The 16,735-nt window shown below is 39.9% G+C and overlaps 1 protein-coding gene across 2 annotated transcripts; it reads right to left on the bottom strand.

Annotated features, from left to right (window-relative positions):
- Positions 1–631: 631 nt before the first annotated feature.
- Positions 632–15,685, bottom strand: LOC115359498 (protein polybromo-1-like). Of its 2 annotated transcripts, none has more exons than XM_030052014.1 (30): positions 15,563–15,685; positions 13,946–14,095; positions 13,703–13,800; positions 13,428–13,575; positions 13,122–13,271; positions 12,657–12,773; positions 12,503–12,571; positions 12,314–12,412; positions 12,131–12,216; positions 11,947–12,032; positions 11,598–11,814; positions 10,062–10,203; positions 9,777–9,871; positions 9,386–9,665; positions 8,394–8,499; positions 7,621–8,260; positions 7,289–7,500; positions 6,985–7,170; positions 6,655–6,812; positions 6,298–6,546; positions 6,053–6,198; positions 5,464–5,621; positions 5,137–5,320; positions 4,163–4,364; positions 3,858–4,065; positions 3,568–3,723; positions 2,359–2,517; positions 1,846–1,898; positions 1,456–1,669; positions 632–1,045 (listed from the first exon to the last, which is right to left on the bottom strand). In XM_030052014.1, the coding sequence occupies exons 2-30, from the start codon at positions 14,084–14,086 to the stop codon at positions 882–884; spliced, it is 4,923 nt and encodes a 1,640-aa protein (XP_029907874.1). In that variant the 5' UTR covers positions 14,087–14,095; positions 15,563–15,685; the 3' UTR covers positions 632–881. The 2 variants fall into 2 exon arrangements, with proteins under 2 accessions (XP_029907874.1, XP_029907873.1); XM_030052013.1 differs by having other exon boundaries at positions 882–1,045; positions 2,359–2,520.
- Positions 15,686–16,735: the final 1,050 nt, after the last annotated feature.

The raw sequence follows: 16,735 nt of genomic DNA, 5'->3' as shown, positions 1-16,735 counted from the left end.
GATACCATGAGAATATTATTTGAGACCTAGTTGATACACTGCAAGTGAAATGTTTGTGGCTACAGGGAGTCAGTACTTTACAAACTGTTTAAAGAAGTCTATTGCTTATTTGCTGGTTTCATGAAAATGAAACCATCTTGGTTTAGTAAGGTTTAGTGTTATACACGACCATTCCAAGCTGTGGTGACATTGGTGCAGTTGTCTTTGTACGACATTATGTATCTTTTCATTTTTAAACCATGACTTCTTGTGCTTTTGTATGTAATTTATTCTATGCAATGTCCTGTCTTTTATATGGACCCAAGTCTGTAATAAAGTTTAAAAGAAAAGAAAAGTGGCTTAACCTCTAAGGTTAATGTGTTAAACACAAAGACTGACTGAAGACAAGCATATTGTACTGACCATGTAATTCAAGTGCATTTGATATCAAATATTTCAGTATTTACTTAATTATGATGAATGAAGGTCTTTAATCTAAATCATATTTTATCACTTATGCTGATCAGAAAATGCTAAACCTCAGACTCACCATTGTGCAAAAATTCATTCTGAGACTCAACTATTACAATGCACATGAGCAAACATCACTTGAACTCCCACGCTTGAAGGAATAGAATGAAAACAGTCAAAATCAAGTCTTCATGTTTTAAATTTATGAAAGCATTCATCTTTTACAGAATGACAGTCATAACAATAATGCACTTGGAACAATGTAGCTGAAATATAAAAAACAAAAGCAAACAGAACAACATTTTCAACAAAGTGCACAGCTTATATGGATACAAACACAATTTCATAACAACACAAAGTAAACACTTTTACAGAGCTTTACCCTTTCCTGTCTTACAGGCTTGGGAACAGAGGCTCAAAATGTGAATAGGCTACAGGTTGTACGTATGTCGAATGTTTAGGGTGTCTCGCAACATCAGGTCACGGAGCCGCCAAAGTGCATCTGCCATGCTGCTGTGGGCTCCCTTGCTCTTCAGCCAATGAGATGGCAGCCTGCTTTCTTGTTCTTTTGTCAGACGCACATCTTTTTTCCGAGCTGTAAATGCACAAACTCAGTATTAAAAGTTAAATTACAAAAAATTACAAAAAATAGATAAAAAATAGATGCTGTATTTCACCATTTTCATATTCACTTGTTAATTTATCCGTCACTGCCCATCTCAAACAGATACAATGACACAAATAAATCTTCATAATCTGTGGATTAGAGCTCAAACAAGGGAAATGTGGAGTGTGACACAAGCTGTGCGAGCCTGACCCAGAAATGTATCTCCAGGCGAAATCACCCCCATGTCATTACCCTTTCATTTGATCAACCTCTAAGCATAAACTTCACAAAATAGAAATGTAAGGTAAAACATATAAATATTAATACTTAAATGGTGAAAGACATTAATACATCACAAATGAGTGGCCCACATTTGATAAGTATTTTTCAGTATTCACCCGAGAGGGTCTGATCCCACTTGCTGATGGTGGGGGAGTCTGCAGTAAGACCCTCAATGTACTTGAGGTATGCCTCGGAGTGGAGCAGGCGCTGGGGCTTGGGTGGAGGGGAGACAAACATGGGAGTGGAGGGCTGCTGGAGAGCAGGTTGTCCCACCTGGCTTTGTCCTGGGTACGGTGGTGGTGCCTGCTGCCCTGGACCCATCACACTCATCTAAAGAAAACACATATCCATTACCACTCTTAAATTGGTTTCACCACCAAAGTTCTTCTTAGTTTCTTTTCATTAAATATACTTTACTACTTTAAAATGAAGATTTTCATCATAATCACTTTCATTAGAGTATTTTTAACTTTCTTATAAACTTTTTTTAGCCACAAAGTGATTACCTGAGATCCATGGGTGTTTCCTGGTCCAGAACCTCCTCCCATGCCATTGACACCTGTGAGGACATTAAGTGTCAATTAAGTGACATTGTCTCAAAATAATTGGGGGCAGCTGCCCCTTGGCATTGGGTTGTTCCAGTAGTAAACAGAAACTAATGTAAGTTAGAGCTAAAAGGAATGCCAATTATTGAAAGAGACAGGAGAGCCAATTAAAAGAGATTAATATTTGCCTCTCGGTGTATTGCTAGTATTTACAATTTAATAGGGTGACATATTTTCCTTTTTTCTGCAGTCAAAATATTCCATTTCTCTCACTGGCACATTGCCATCCAGCTTAATCGTAATGAACTGAAAACATGGCTGAGCCTCATTTGAGGCTTTGTGAAAGGCTGTCAACTGGCGAGTCATCAACTAAAGGACCTCAGCCTATTGGTACAGGTAGCCCCTCCAGCAAGTCAGAGTGGTAGACAGGAAGCAACTGCATGGAACGTGGGTCGGCTATGATAGCACTCTTACCAAGGTATGGCATTCCAGGGAACCCAGGCATAACGGGCAGGAGATGTTGGGGCAAGACATACACCCCCATGCGATGTGGTGGTATGCCAGGCATACTAACCATGCCTTCAAGAGGGCCCTGCCGGGGCATCATAGCTGGCCTATATGCACCCATCATACCTTCTTAGGAAGGAACAGTAGTAACACAAAACAGCAACATGCATCAGTGAGACATGCATCAACTACTGCTTCAGCAAGCATGCATTAATATGTTAATATGCATTAAAGCAACAGTTCACCCAAAATACAAAAAAAGATATTTTCCCACTTACCTTGGTGCAGTCTTTTCATCCACAAATTTCTATGTGATTTGGTGAGGTTTCCAGTCTGCCGCAAACCTCCCTGTCTCTTGACACTACAACACACTGGGCCTGTAGGGATATTCTTTTGTGGAACTCAAACCATCAAAAATTTACATGTGAAAAACTGTGAAAACTGAAGGACACCAGCAAACTGTATCTATCTGCCCCCAACAAGTATGAATTATAGGTGGGGGGATACAGTTTAAATTGTCCTTCAGTAGGAAATAGTTCCCAATTAAACTTTTTGCTCCTGAGAGCTATGGATTATGCCTGGTATCTGTGTCATTGTTTCTGGAAAAAGCTGTTGCTTTTGATTTTTTTCATATGTACACAGTTTGAGCACCACAAAACAACACCCATCCAGCCAGATTATACTCTGATGTCAGGAGACGGAGCAGATCATGGCACATTCATAACCTCACCAAATCACAAAAAGTATCTGAATAGACTGACTAAACTAGAAGTGAGTGGGAAAATATCTTTTGTTTGTATTTTGAGTTAACTGTATCTTTAATTAAAAATTTCAGACAAAAGGCTTATCTACATGTAGGTGGAGATGAGTTTAAAAAAAATAATTCCATTAGGCAACAAAAAGGCAGAAACAATGAAAATAACTTCATGCACATGCACTACTCACAAGCACTAACTCATCTTGAAAGTCAGCTGAATGATAATTTGATTGACATTTTTGTTTAAGAAACGGTGTTAGGAGGCACGGTATTGAAATAGATCAGAGCACTACAATATGAAATACATGCTGATAGTGGTATGATGAGAAACAAAGAGGCAAGTGATTCTAGCAGTTCTGCTTCTTATTCCTGCCTTCTAGTGTCCACAGGGGGGATCATCTGCATCTATGAGGGGTTACCTGACACAGGCGTCATGCTGAGATTAACCATCCCCATGGGGGTTGGGGGAGGCACCACCCCCATCAGTGCCCCTACTGGGGTACCTGCTCTAGGGGAAGCCTGTTGCTGGGCTGCCCTCTCACGCTCCTGCTGCTCGGCCACTTTAGCTGCTCGTTCTGCAATAAAATAAACAACAGTATACTGTATACACTTTAACCATTTTTTGCAGCACAATCATCTGTATAAATATCACAATCCATCCAATAACGGTCTGTCCTTTAAGAGTAAAATACAAAGAGTTTCTTCTTACCTTCATACTCTGCTTTTTTGGAGCCCTCCAGGTTCCTCCACTCTGTGCCAACAAGGCGACTCAGCTCCCCAAAGGAGAAGTCTGGGTGCTGGGCTTTGATGACTGCACGCATCTCACTGCTGAACAGAATATAGCCGCTCATGTTGATCTTCCTCTTTGAGCCCTCCTTCTTTGAAAGGCCCTTTATGGATTTTGGTGTTGACTGCAACTAAACACAAAACAGACTTTTGCAAAATGCTGCCACACAATAACTTGTTGGAATGAGAAGGAATTTGGCAGTGAGCTGTAAATACCACCACTCTGACCTGTGGAGGGGTGTATGGCAGGATATCCATGTCGCTAGACAGAGAAGTCTGTAGCTGAGGCAGAGACTGATCACCCAGCTCGCCATCATCTTCCCCAAGATCCTCTAGCTCTTCATCTGTCATATCGGCAAACTTGGCTTCAAGTTCCTCAATTTTCCTGTCCAGCAAAGGAGATGGTTCCTTCTGGGGCACTATGAGCTTCCTGTATAAGACCAATGGAAATATGTACTGTGAGGTTAATTCACATTTACCTAAAAATTCTATCCTTTAGAAAGAGCAGGCTGCTCTACTTTATTGTTTTCCATTTTTAGATCTGCAGTACATAACTTTACAGCTCTGTATGCTTTGTCTTTTATGGCAGTGAATTAACTGCTGCTTGAAAAATGCAATTCTGGAGTGTACAGGGGGATGCCTTTTGGTCTTTACATCCAAAAAAAAATCAAACAAACAAACAAACAAAAAAAACAAACAGTAGAAAACAAAAACTGTAAGAGTCATGGAATCATCTGATAAAGTAATCACTATGCTATAATTTTAGTTGTACAGTTTCACTAGAAATTGTGAAATCTGTTTCGCGTAAAACATGTCACTAAAGGTCACTAAAGCACTAAAGCAAACTAAAGCATCAGTGTGGGAAATCAGTGTGACATTACGCAAACTATACACGTTTAATTATGTATATATATATTCGGTATTATAGCTTTAAAATGAGAAAGCAAAGTGGTTACATTTATAGGAGATTACAGAACAGAAATGGGTACGAACAAGCATTAAAGCCAGAGTACAAGTGAGGATACATGCCATCATGCGCCATCAGCTGTTAGACAGGCTGTTAGACACACAGTGTGACCATGAAGCTCCATACTGACAGAATGTTTGGGATGTGTGGGACCAAGATATGCTTACTTACACAAGATTACCTCTGATTTCCTCCCACCTGCACAGTTAACTTTAAGTGTGTACAGGCTGCTCACCGGAAATAGTAGATCTCATCCTCTACCACCTTCCCAGAGAGTGAAAAGCGCTTAAGACCCTTGAACTTCTTCATTTGCTTCTCACTTTCAATGTAGCGACTCTCACACAGCAGAACATCCTCTTCAGGCACTTCAGTTGGCCGGCATGACAGGTAGTCTTTGAAGGAGGACACTGCACATTTCCCTGTGAAACAAGAAACACACAACATAACAAAAGTGTAGTGACTTCAGTGAACTGTGTACATACAAAAACCTTTTAGTTAAGGATCGTTTTGTGAACACAATTGTTGGTATCAAACTCTACCAGATGCACAGTAAAAAGGGTACCTATGACACAGGTCATGGGGCAAGCCTCCTCAAGATTGCTAAGGAACACTTCTTTCTTGTAGAACATCTTAGTGGGCTCATGCTCTGTTTCCTCTGGATGGATGAAGATAGGACCAAAGAAGTATGCTGCTCCGTCTCGCATCCACATCTTCTCAATCCTGTTCAGTGGAAATAAATATTTGATAAGTTGGAATATATGCAATCTTTGTATGATTTGAAAACATACTGCCAACATAACATTGCTACCATGCTATCACTCCTTGCTCCGTGTAACCCACACGTCCTCAGATTGTCTCTAAAACCATACAACAATACCAGGTGTATGTAATCATAACTGATGGGAATGAGGTGACATGCCTTCCAAAGAGCTTCACAGCTCAGTTTCAAAGGACAGCCATACAAAATCTTTTGAGAAGGGAATCATAAAACTCTTTCTGTCACTGAAACCATTTATATTATATCATATGTCTAATGTGAATCAGGAAAAAAATCCCTTACAAAAAAAGACATTCCTACATTTGGCAAATGTAATGTCTTTACATAACTTAATAAGATCATAAGATAATAATAAACAAAGCATTTACTCTACCTGCCCACTCGGTGGCGCACCAGTCCATGTGAAGCAATGTAGACACAGTCTCCCACTTTAAGCCAAAGGTTGTTGTAGCAGAGCTGCTCATAGTACTGACACCCTGGCTCCCCATTGGTCATATCCATTGGAACATCCTCCCTCTCCTACAGACACACAGAAAATGGTTTTGCCATATTCATTTACACGTATCTGATGTGAATTCTGCCAAATTCTATAGGAACAACTGTAACTGGCATGTATACCTTGTCAACAATGACATCTGTGACCTTGCTTTCCTCTGCCGTCTCTGGTTTCTCATCATGTTTGGGGGCAAACATGGATGCCACTCGGACGACAGGAAGGGGTACCTCTCTAGGAACGAACCTAACAGAGCTCAAGGGCATCGTCCACATCTTGATCTTCTTGAAAGACTTGCTCTTGGCAGAGTAGCGTGACTCACAGACATAGACATCCTCTGCTCTGAAGCCTTCTGGGTGAAGTTTGAAGTACTCCTTAATTCCCATCCACCCCAAAATATTTGGTCACCATTAAAAACATCCAAACAAGCAGCAATGGTTTAACAACCAATACCAAAATGTAAGTCTAAAGTAAGCATTTACCTTCACAAACATAACCACACATTTGCCTAGAATCTTGTTGACAGGAGCTTTGTTGTAATAGTCACTTTTAAAAACTTCCTTCTCCAGGAACTTGCGTGTTGCGAGATGGAACGTTTCATTTGGCCTGTAGAACCAGCAACCATACAACCACTTCTCACCTGTAATTATCAGATAATATTGACTTAATTGGCTATGGCCTTGCTAAGAGTCATCCCTTACTGAACAGAAACACTGAACAACAGTGCGTTAAGAATCTAGTAGAAAATAATGATACTGCAATATTGCAAAGCACAACTAAATCCACTACAAGATCAATACTGGGTGACTGACCAGTATCATCTTGCCAAAGGCGTTCAATGCAGATGATATGAGGCTGAAGGTTAGGCTCCGCTGGTTCCACGTATACACAATCTCCTACATGGTACATATTATCCTTGAAGCTGCAGTCCTGACTGTATGTCCGCTGTAGGTTTGACTGCCACGATCCCCCAACCGAGTCCTCACTCTTCTCAGCTTCTGGGGATTTACAATTTACTAAGTAAAACAGGACTATATGTTGTAATTACCCTGAGACAATGCTTGTTTGGATAGCACAATTTGGAATGTGAGTTTTAATAAATGTTTAACAGCATACCCTTTTTCTCCTCCTCTCTCTTGAGTTTGTCCTCCTCAAACTCTTTAGGAAGCTTCTCTTTCTTCTCCTTCTCCACATCACTGTGCAGATGTTTGGAGGTGTAGCTGAGAGCAGGGGACATCAGGATCTCTCCATTCTTACAGAGCTCATCCCTGATCCGGATAAAGAACTGCTGCAGTTCCACAGCATCCTCAAAGATCTCTGAGTCTGTCCTGTCATGAATATGCAGCATAGGGTGTGACACTAAGGTGGCCTATCTTATTATATGATTAACTCACAGCATAAACACATAAAATAAGGTTTTCTAATGACAGATTTTGACAGTAACTCACCTATGCATTCGTCTGGCCTTCTCCAGAACTTCAAACATGTGGTCCTGAAACACATCCAGCCTCTTATAGCGGCCTCGGTCCACATTAGTCCTGATTATCTCAAAGTTGAGTGGTGGTTTATCTGGGCCTGTGGGATCTTGGGCAGGAATCTCAGCTAGTGAATCACTGTAGCAGCGGCCCTCATCATCTTGATGACCCAACACAGAAACAAAGAGGCTGCGGATAAGTTCCTGGATGAGGCGGGGAACATCAGGCACGTGGGCATCCTCCCCTCCCTCCAAGTCACGCCTAGTCTCTAGCAGCACCCTGTGCAGCACCAAAGCATCACGGTAAATCAGAGACTCTGGCTCGTTGTAAGTGCAGGCATTGTTGAACATCAGCACCAAGTCCTCCACCAGTGCATCCACATCCTGGTACTTATTGGCCAACATGTGGCTCTTGACTTTCTCCATGTCCACAGGCTTCTTGATGGCAATGTAGTAATCAGGCAGTTCGGCACGGGATGGCAGGCGCAGAAAAATTGTGCTGAGACGACGGCCTCGCTTATCTGTGTAGTTCTTGACAGCCTCATACAACTCATTGAGCTTTTGCTGTAAGGGAGTGAGGTATTTGGACTTCTTCAGAGTAATGCTGTTCTTTCCTGCAATCAAATCAATGTACGTACGTGTCAGTAATAGCCTATCTTTCCAAAAGGCAGCTTGAGAAGCACCTGTATAACATATTTGTTGGCTGTATCTGCCAAATGAAACCAAACTGCCTGAATAGTAACATACGGATTTTCAACTTTGGGGACATCATGTCGTCATCGTCAGTCACTGGCCCAAGGTCCCTGCGTCTGTCTTTCATAATCTTTTCTAAGATATCAGCATCATTATAGACCTGGAATAAGACCAAGAGGCTTGTCATGAAAAGCAACCGGTTCCTGCATAAGTTTCTTTCTCAGGCTGAATTCCATTCAAATGATATCCCCCTTCAAAATTCAGATGTGTATCTACAGTCATTTTACCTCTAATCTGAGCCTGATCAGTGCTCATGACTGGACTCTTAGGCCATTTTTTTTTTACAACAAAATAATTGTGCCTGTTGAACTCTTGGGGCTCTCAGGAACCGTGTAAATGAAAAATTAGAGTACTAAAAACAGGGTTCATACACCTGTTCACCAGTGGTTTTCAATGATTTTTCAAGATTTCTCCATAAATGTTTGCTTATTTTCCACAACCTATAGAAAACATTTTTTAGACTTGCAACTAGAAAGGTGTGCTAACACTATTTGTTGGGAAAACTAGTTTCAAATACTGTATAAGAACTTCTTTAGAACAAAAGTGTAAAAGAAATATACCTAGGTAAGTTTTTCATTTTTTTTTTTTTTTTTTTTTTTTTTTTAAATTCCAAACCAAAATAAAACGACATAACTTGCAATTGGTTTGGCCAAAAAAGAGGGAAATTTTTACACACAAGTTAAATAGACTGTTTTAAACTTTCTTCACCAGGCTAATACAGATGCATGAACACACACAAAGGCTAAAATGCCACCACAATGGTTTGACCCTGGTCAGACTGGTCTATCAATCTTTATGTGCTGAGTCCATGACTTTTCATTAACTTTTACAAGGTGATAATTTTTCCATGACTTTTCCAGGGAAATTATATTTTCAATTTTATTGACTTTTCTGGGCTTGTCATGACAATATACACCCTGCAAAAGGTGTATACTATCATCTGTTAATGTAAGGAAGACAAAAACACTACCAAGCAAGGCTTTTACCTGGGAGCCTTCCTCATTGTAATGTCTTGCATTGCGGAACATGAGCTTCATATCTTCCACCATTGCATCCTCAGTCATGTACTTGTCTGAGCGGATGTTGTGTTCAATTGTTCTGAGGTCCATGGGTTCCAGAATGACCCTGTAGTAGTCTGGGTAGTCCTTCTTTGAGGGCTTGACCATGAAGAGGTCACACAATCTCCGACCAGTGCCAGCTTCTCGTGCTTCGGTCACAGCAGCAAAGAGAGCTTTCATCCGATTCTTCTTTGTGTTCTTCTTATGACTAGAAATTAGGTTGAATTTAACAAAGAATTGTGAAGCAAATATTAACTTTTCTAAAACAGAAAATAAGCTATTAGAGATAGTTAAGTGAGTAAAATGTGACAACGTGCACCTTTTTCTCTTTGTGCTACTGGTGTCAGAGGTGGCAGAGGAAAGCATGCTGTCTCCATCATCATCATCTCTCTGTAAAAGTTCTTTTCTTTTCAACTAAACAGAAAGCATGTAATACAAAACACATACGGTTGTAATGCTTTCTAAAAAGTGCATAAAGCTGCATGTCCTTCATTTTCAGCCACAAATCTATCTAAAACATTAACACATCAGTTTTTGACATGCAAATCCTTCACAATCCTGACCATGACCAATGTACAGACTGAAAGTGGAAGTCGGGCCTGACCTGCTGAATGTGTTGGAGTTTGAGTGCGCGCTTGTATATGGAGGAATGAGGAACATTGTAGCGTTTGGCATTCTCAAACATCAGCGTCAGATCTGCATCGATGTGCTCCACACTTTCATATTCATTGTTCTTCATCTTGTTCCTGTGGGGAATTACGTGCTCTCACATTTGTGAAGGAGGGCACAGAAATACTGTACTGTACAGTTTGTGTGTGTAATTCCATGGGGATAAAACATAAAAAAGAGAATGTTGCTGAAATAAAATAAAACACACTAATGATGATAAGCTTAAACATAATAGAAATTTGACAGAAGAGGCACATTAGATGGGTTTCCAAGTATGGACTTGCTAATTATGTGTCAAATTCAGAAGAGCTGAATAAGGCAAGGCAAATTTCACATCTCCACAATATCACCACTAACGCTTACCATTGTAATAAACATCAATAAATAATGATGCTGTGTAGAGATTTTTTTTTTTTTTTTCAATTCTGTAATGAATATGTTTTCTGACAAAGTTAAGTTCTTTTTATTCTAAACTAGACTAAACTTTTAAACTAGTTGATGGAAACACACCTAATATGCATTATATTTTGTGGCATTCACATAAAACTGACATCACAGTCTGGATGAAAACATAGAGAAAGTAGTATTCCGTGTCCTAGACATTTTTAAAATTTTGTGTAGCCTCAATTCAAACTAGATTACGTTGAGATTTTTTGTCAACAAACTACACAAAGAATTCTCACAATAACCATGTGAAAAACCTACTTTTGGAGCTTTTGCAAATACTGAAAATAAAATAACTACTTAAATATGTACCCAGAGCCCCCTGAGTCAAAACTTTGTAGAATCAACTTTGACTTCATTTACAATTGTTGAAAATGCTGAAATGCTGAAACCATCTTTTTGAAAACACTTCTATCAGCATGGCCCATGCTGATTTTTTCTTCCTCACAGATTTGCTTAAAGTTGGTTAGGTTTAATGGGCAGCAACTATGAACAGCTATCTACAAGTCATTACACTTCTTTTCTACACAAGGACCTTGTGTGGAAAAGCCATTCTAGTGTTCATTTGGATGCATGCTTAGTGTCACTGACCAGCTGGGACCAAAACTATCGCCACAATCTAATGTTTCAGCACTCTGCAGCCAGCTGTTTTTTTGTTTTTTTTTGAGAATTTGTCTATATTTGGCTCCACTGAGTGCTCCCTCTTATCAATACAAGTAAGCCAATCCTGACCACAGAAAAGTTCCCCAACAGCATGATGCGGCCACCACCATGCTGCACAGTAGGGATGGCAACAAATCGGTGACAATACATGTTATGGCATGTAGATCACTGACAAAAAATATTTCAATCCATTCTGAATTCAGGCTGTAACATCTCAAAATGAAGAAAATGTGAGGAGGACTGAATAATTTCTGAAGGCACTAAAGCTATTGACGCCACATGCATAATGTTGAAAATCAAGCTTGTCTGATGTGAAAAAACAACAAAACAGATGAAGTCAGGCGAGGTTCTAGTCCCACCATACTTGATCTGATAGAGGCAGATAGGCTGGCTGATCTGCTGGTAGTAGTCGGGGTAATCCTTCCTGGAGGGCAGCTGCAGAAAGGGTTCAGAGATCAGCTGGCCCTGGCTGTTCCTGGCACCTCGCACAGCTTCATAGAGCTGGAAGATGGGGTTGCTCATGTCCATGTTGGAGGTCATACTCTCTGCCTCTGACTCCCCTTCATCATAGTGAACAGACCCTGAGAAATATGGATTTAGATATGTTTTGGTTTTGCCTGCAACAGTACAGTGTGCACTGCCTCTTTATCAATATTCAGTGACTGCACATCTTTATAATAATCAATACACAAAATGGACAGTAAAAGAAGTACCAGAGAGAATGCCTTCCTCATCACTTTCATACTGAAGAGCCATAGTGATAGCTGAGAGGCGATCTCCCTGGGCTGACCTTCTGTTCCTGACAGAAAGAAAAAATGAGTCAAAGAGTACAGTTTACATCTAATGTTGATGCTACCGCATCCAATACTATTTTTTCTAGTGTTCTTTCCAGTGTACCTAATGCGAATGCTGGACTTGATAGGTTCAGCATGTTCCATCTCAGATTTCTTCTGTGCAAAAATCTTCTTGATGGTGTTTGCATCCTAGAACAAAGACGGTGATTATCACAGTGAGTTTTATGCACTTCAAGTATTCACGGTGACATGCAGAATGCATCGAATTCTCAGTTATACAGCTTACCTTAAAAACCTGTGATCCAGGCTCATTATATGTTTTGGCATTCTTTGCAAGCAAATCTATGTCTTTCGCCATGGCACTAACACTCCTGTAGTGGCCCAGCTAAAAAAGCAAATATATTTATTGGACAATTTATAAAAAAAGATGTTGTAGATAACTAGAAGTCTTCATGAAAGAGGCATGATGGCATACCTGAATTTTTTGAGCGATGATTTTCAGATCTATCGGTTCTTTAATGATGGCATAATAGTCGGGGTATTGCTAAGTAAAGGCAAACTGCACATCAAGACCAAATCACTCAGTTAATACACTGATATGTCCATAGTAATTATGAGGGTAGTCATACCACTTTGGAGGGCAGCTTCTGGAACAATTCACTGACCAAACGTCCGTTTGGCTCTGTGTACGACACCACTGTGTCCAGGAGCTGCTCAAGCAACTCTTTCAAGCAAGTGGGTGCATTCTGTCAAATATAAACAGCCACACGGTTAAAGCAAGCAAACATCACACATGATAACCACTGCTGCATATACATGGTCAGGAAATATGTGGCAACTCAAATTGCACTGCAAAAATTAGCCATCGAGGCAAATCAAAGAGTGTACTGACTCTTTTATGTTGCACTTAAAAAAGTAAGAGTCTTCCCTGCTGGACAAACTTGTGGTAAGTATGAAATTTCTATCATGTACTCATTCCGAGTTGTTGTGTTCACAGAAATGTGTTAACACTGTAAACACAACTGGTACCATGATGACACAATGTTATCAAAGATAGGTATTAGCATGTATAATATGCAGTATGTATATGTCACCTCATCCTCAGCGGACCCTCCAGGGTTGTCTTGTGTATCGTACCCATCTTCATCATCCTCATCATAATCGCCTCGCTGGACAAACTCATTTTTGGTTCGCAGGTAGAGATCCCACAGTTTACAGGCCGCCCTGTACTCAGGACTGTCTGGCTAAACACATGCAAGACATATTCTTCTTAAAGTCACAGACTGAGGTATTCACGGATATTCGACAACTTCCTGCAGACGCCTGCATTTTTGTGAACAAGTATTCACTAATTTTATCATTTTGCTGTGACATACATCACACATATGGCTAGTTGTTACCTTGTAATAAGTTTTTGCATTGTTGAATAGAAGCTGAAAGTCACTAGTAAGTTGTTCGACATCATCGTACTCTTCCATCTTTAGTTTTTGTTGGATCTTCATCATGTCAATAGGCTGAGACACCACGTGGTAATAGTCTGGTTGATTCCTTTGAGAAATGGGGACTTGTAAATGCACACAGTCTTACATTTCAACATTATTTCAACTTTGTAGTATTGCATGTTAAAATTTCAGTATGTAATTATTTGCACAATTCTGATAACTGTTCTTCTCACCTTCTTTTTGGGGCTCTGATGAACAGCTCACATAACATCCTGCCCTGGTCATCCTTGTAATCTCTGATTGTGTTGTACAGTTCATGACATACTGCAATCTGCAAGGCAAAGGTCAAACACTGAAGTGGATTCACATGTGTAGCTACGTCAGCTTGTTAATAATAAACTTCTGTGCTGATTTCATTTTAAAAGTACACCGATAAGGGTTAAATAAGGAAGGATAACTGAAATATGTGAAATTACAGGATCCACAGTTGGAATGTTTGAGGTCCTTCTCCTCTTTCTGCCTATGGAGGACACTAACGATGAAGGCTGGCTATCATCAAAATCTCCTCCACTCACACTACTAGAGGGGGATGTCGCCCTTCTCCTTTTCAAGGCCATGACAGAACCCTAAGGAAAAGACAAATTCTAGTCATTAGAACTATAAATATTACAAGTGTCTTAAAGTGTACAAACTACAAAGACGACCAGGTCTGAGGTCAGACCAGGTCTGAGGAAGACAAAATACAAGATGTTGTTGTTCTTCATTATGCAAAACAGAAAACAATTTGTCTTACTTTCATACTCATGTGATTTAAGAAAGCATAACAGAATTATGAAAAATGCAACTTTAATTATAAAGTATAGCAGTAGAGCAAACTTTTAATTTTATGTACAATCTGCCATTGATGAAATTCAATTACTTTAATATTATTAACATGAAAATTTAAACTGTGCTCAATAACTACTCAAAGAAAAGATGACGTTCCTGTCACTGTGGTTTTAATGGCAACATAAAGATCTGAAAATGATTTTGGCACTCATAATGCACCAACTTGCCAGATTCATAACAATGCAAGTGATGCATGTACCAAGAAAAGAAAAATGAGAGAGAAAGACAAGCAAAGAAAAAGAAAATATTTGTTTTTGTTTCTTTTTTGTTGTTCAGTTCAATTCAACTTTATTTGAGTGTACTTTTGACAAACAACTTGTCTTAAAGCTTTATTTTAAAATGTTTAAAGGTAAAAAAATAAATAAATAAAAAATAAGGGAGAAATAAGGCGTGAAGGTACCTCAGACTTATAAATGCTGCTGTTGTTGATGGTCTGCACTGTTTAACTCCCAATATTTCTGATGTTATAGTTAATGGGAGGAGTGTTTGTCAATATAAAACACTTTGTAACGATTATAATCTTTATACTGGCTTGCATGCACCATTGTACATGCTCAGACTGGAGGTACAGAGGGAGCAGGACCACAGGGAGGAGCTTTTCCACTTGACATGCGTAAGGAGGGTTTGACTTGTGTCACTTCAGCCCACAGTGCACTCACTGGGCAGCAGAGCATGGAGGCCCTCAGCAACACATACTGGGGTAAAAACTTGTTATTTTGCCCAACTCCTTCTCTCAAATGCCATTAAAAATGCGCATTTCAAATCTGTTCTTCAGCAGCGCGTCCGGCCCCTCGGGACGTTAAGTGCCCCTTCATTTCATTTGATAAAAGGTGGCAGCCCTACCTGCTACCTGCAGACCACCTGACATGTCACTCACAAAAAAAAAAAAAAAAAAAAAAAAGACGAAGAAGGACGGAGGATGCTTTCTGCAAGGCTTTACTCAACAAAACGCCGAAGCTAGCTGAGAAGACAGCCGCAGTAAGCTAACCTGGCCGGCTACCTGAGCGTCACCCGGTGGGTCGACACGGCACTTAAACGGCTAACGTTAGCTAGAGACGTTACGGTTAACCGCTAGCTGTCGGGCAGCATCTTGAGCCGAGACAAAGGCATCACTCTCCCTGTGAAACACAAGGCTAAGTACATCGACGACACTCCAGGGCAAACACTGATCCCATTTCAACCACTTGACACAGCTGGGTGCTTACCTTTTGTGAGTACGTTACAAGCCTCACAAAACCTTAACCATCAAGAAAGCCAATCACCTAGCTTATCGATTTTGGGAAAAGGGATGGAATCGTGACGTTGGCAACGGCAGGACTGCCACTTCCGTTCGGATTCCTCCTAATTTCACAATAAAAGTTTTTTATAGGTTTGATGTTATTTGCTGAGTGTCTTTTTGGGACTGTGATGATCAGCCCACGCCCCAGTTGTTGTTGTCAAGCTCTCAAACTGTGTGGTATGGTCACTGATATAAGAACATGTATGCCACATCATCCATTTCTATCCCAAATGTCATTTTTTTGACACTGTGACAGAGCTCCTATCATTGGCCGTCGTTTTTTCCCCCCACACTTAATTCACGCTTGTTCAATAAAACTAACTCTTATTTTCATATGAAAACGGGAAAATCAGTTTGAACATGCAACAACTACAGACATTAGTCCTATTTATAATCCTGTGTTAATGCTGATGAAGAAAAAGGCTGCAAAAAAAAAAAATTGGCCACAGTTTGTCATTCACTTTAAATAGCAATGGCACCGCATTTACCTGATATATATTAACCAATACCACATTTATGCTTGCCAGAAGAGCATCTCCATGTGCTGATATCACTGTCAGATATTTCAGCAGGTCCAGGTTGAACTTCAGTTGCTGTCTGCTTTGGTCACAGATGTATACCATTTATATCATTCTTGATTGGCCTTTAAGTTACTGCTCCTGCTACCCCAATTTTTCTTCATTAAAAAAACACCATAATGGTATCACTATAATAATGCACTGTAGCACTATTTTAACATATGAGGTTTTGCAATATATGCAAACCCACATATATGCAAAACCGCAATAAATGCAAAACCGCATATATGCAAAACCACATATACTGTTGTGAGACTAGAATGCATTATGTTCATTACACCACTCTGTTATCTTATCTAGGAGTCACATCATAACCTTGGAATAACAAAATTCTATCTGACAGTTTCATCAGAAACTAGAACAACCAGGGTGCACTTCCTGTACCCTGTCCTTAGTAATGTCCCCGCTCCAGTGATTTAGTTTTGAAAAAAGTTAGTAAGGTCTGGCAATCATTTTATATATATAATCATATCAGGTCTTAAATTGTTGCTAAATATAGATCATTTTTATGTGTATCAGCT

Source organism: Myripristis murdjan, chromosome 5 (assembly GCF_902150065.1).
Source record: "Myripristis murdjan chromosome 5, fMyrMur1.1, whole genome shotgun sequence".
In the NCBI taxonomy this organism is placed as follows: Eukaryota; Metazoa; Chordata; class Actinopteri; order Holocentriformes; family Holocentridae; genus Myripristis; species Myripristis murdjan.
The sequence above is the reverse complement of the archived record's forward strand: the minus strand, read 5'-3'. Positions and strand labels throughout refer to the sequence as shown.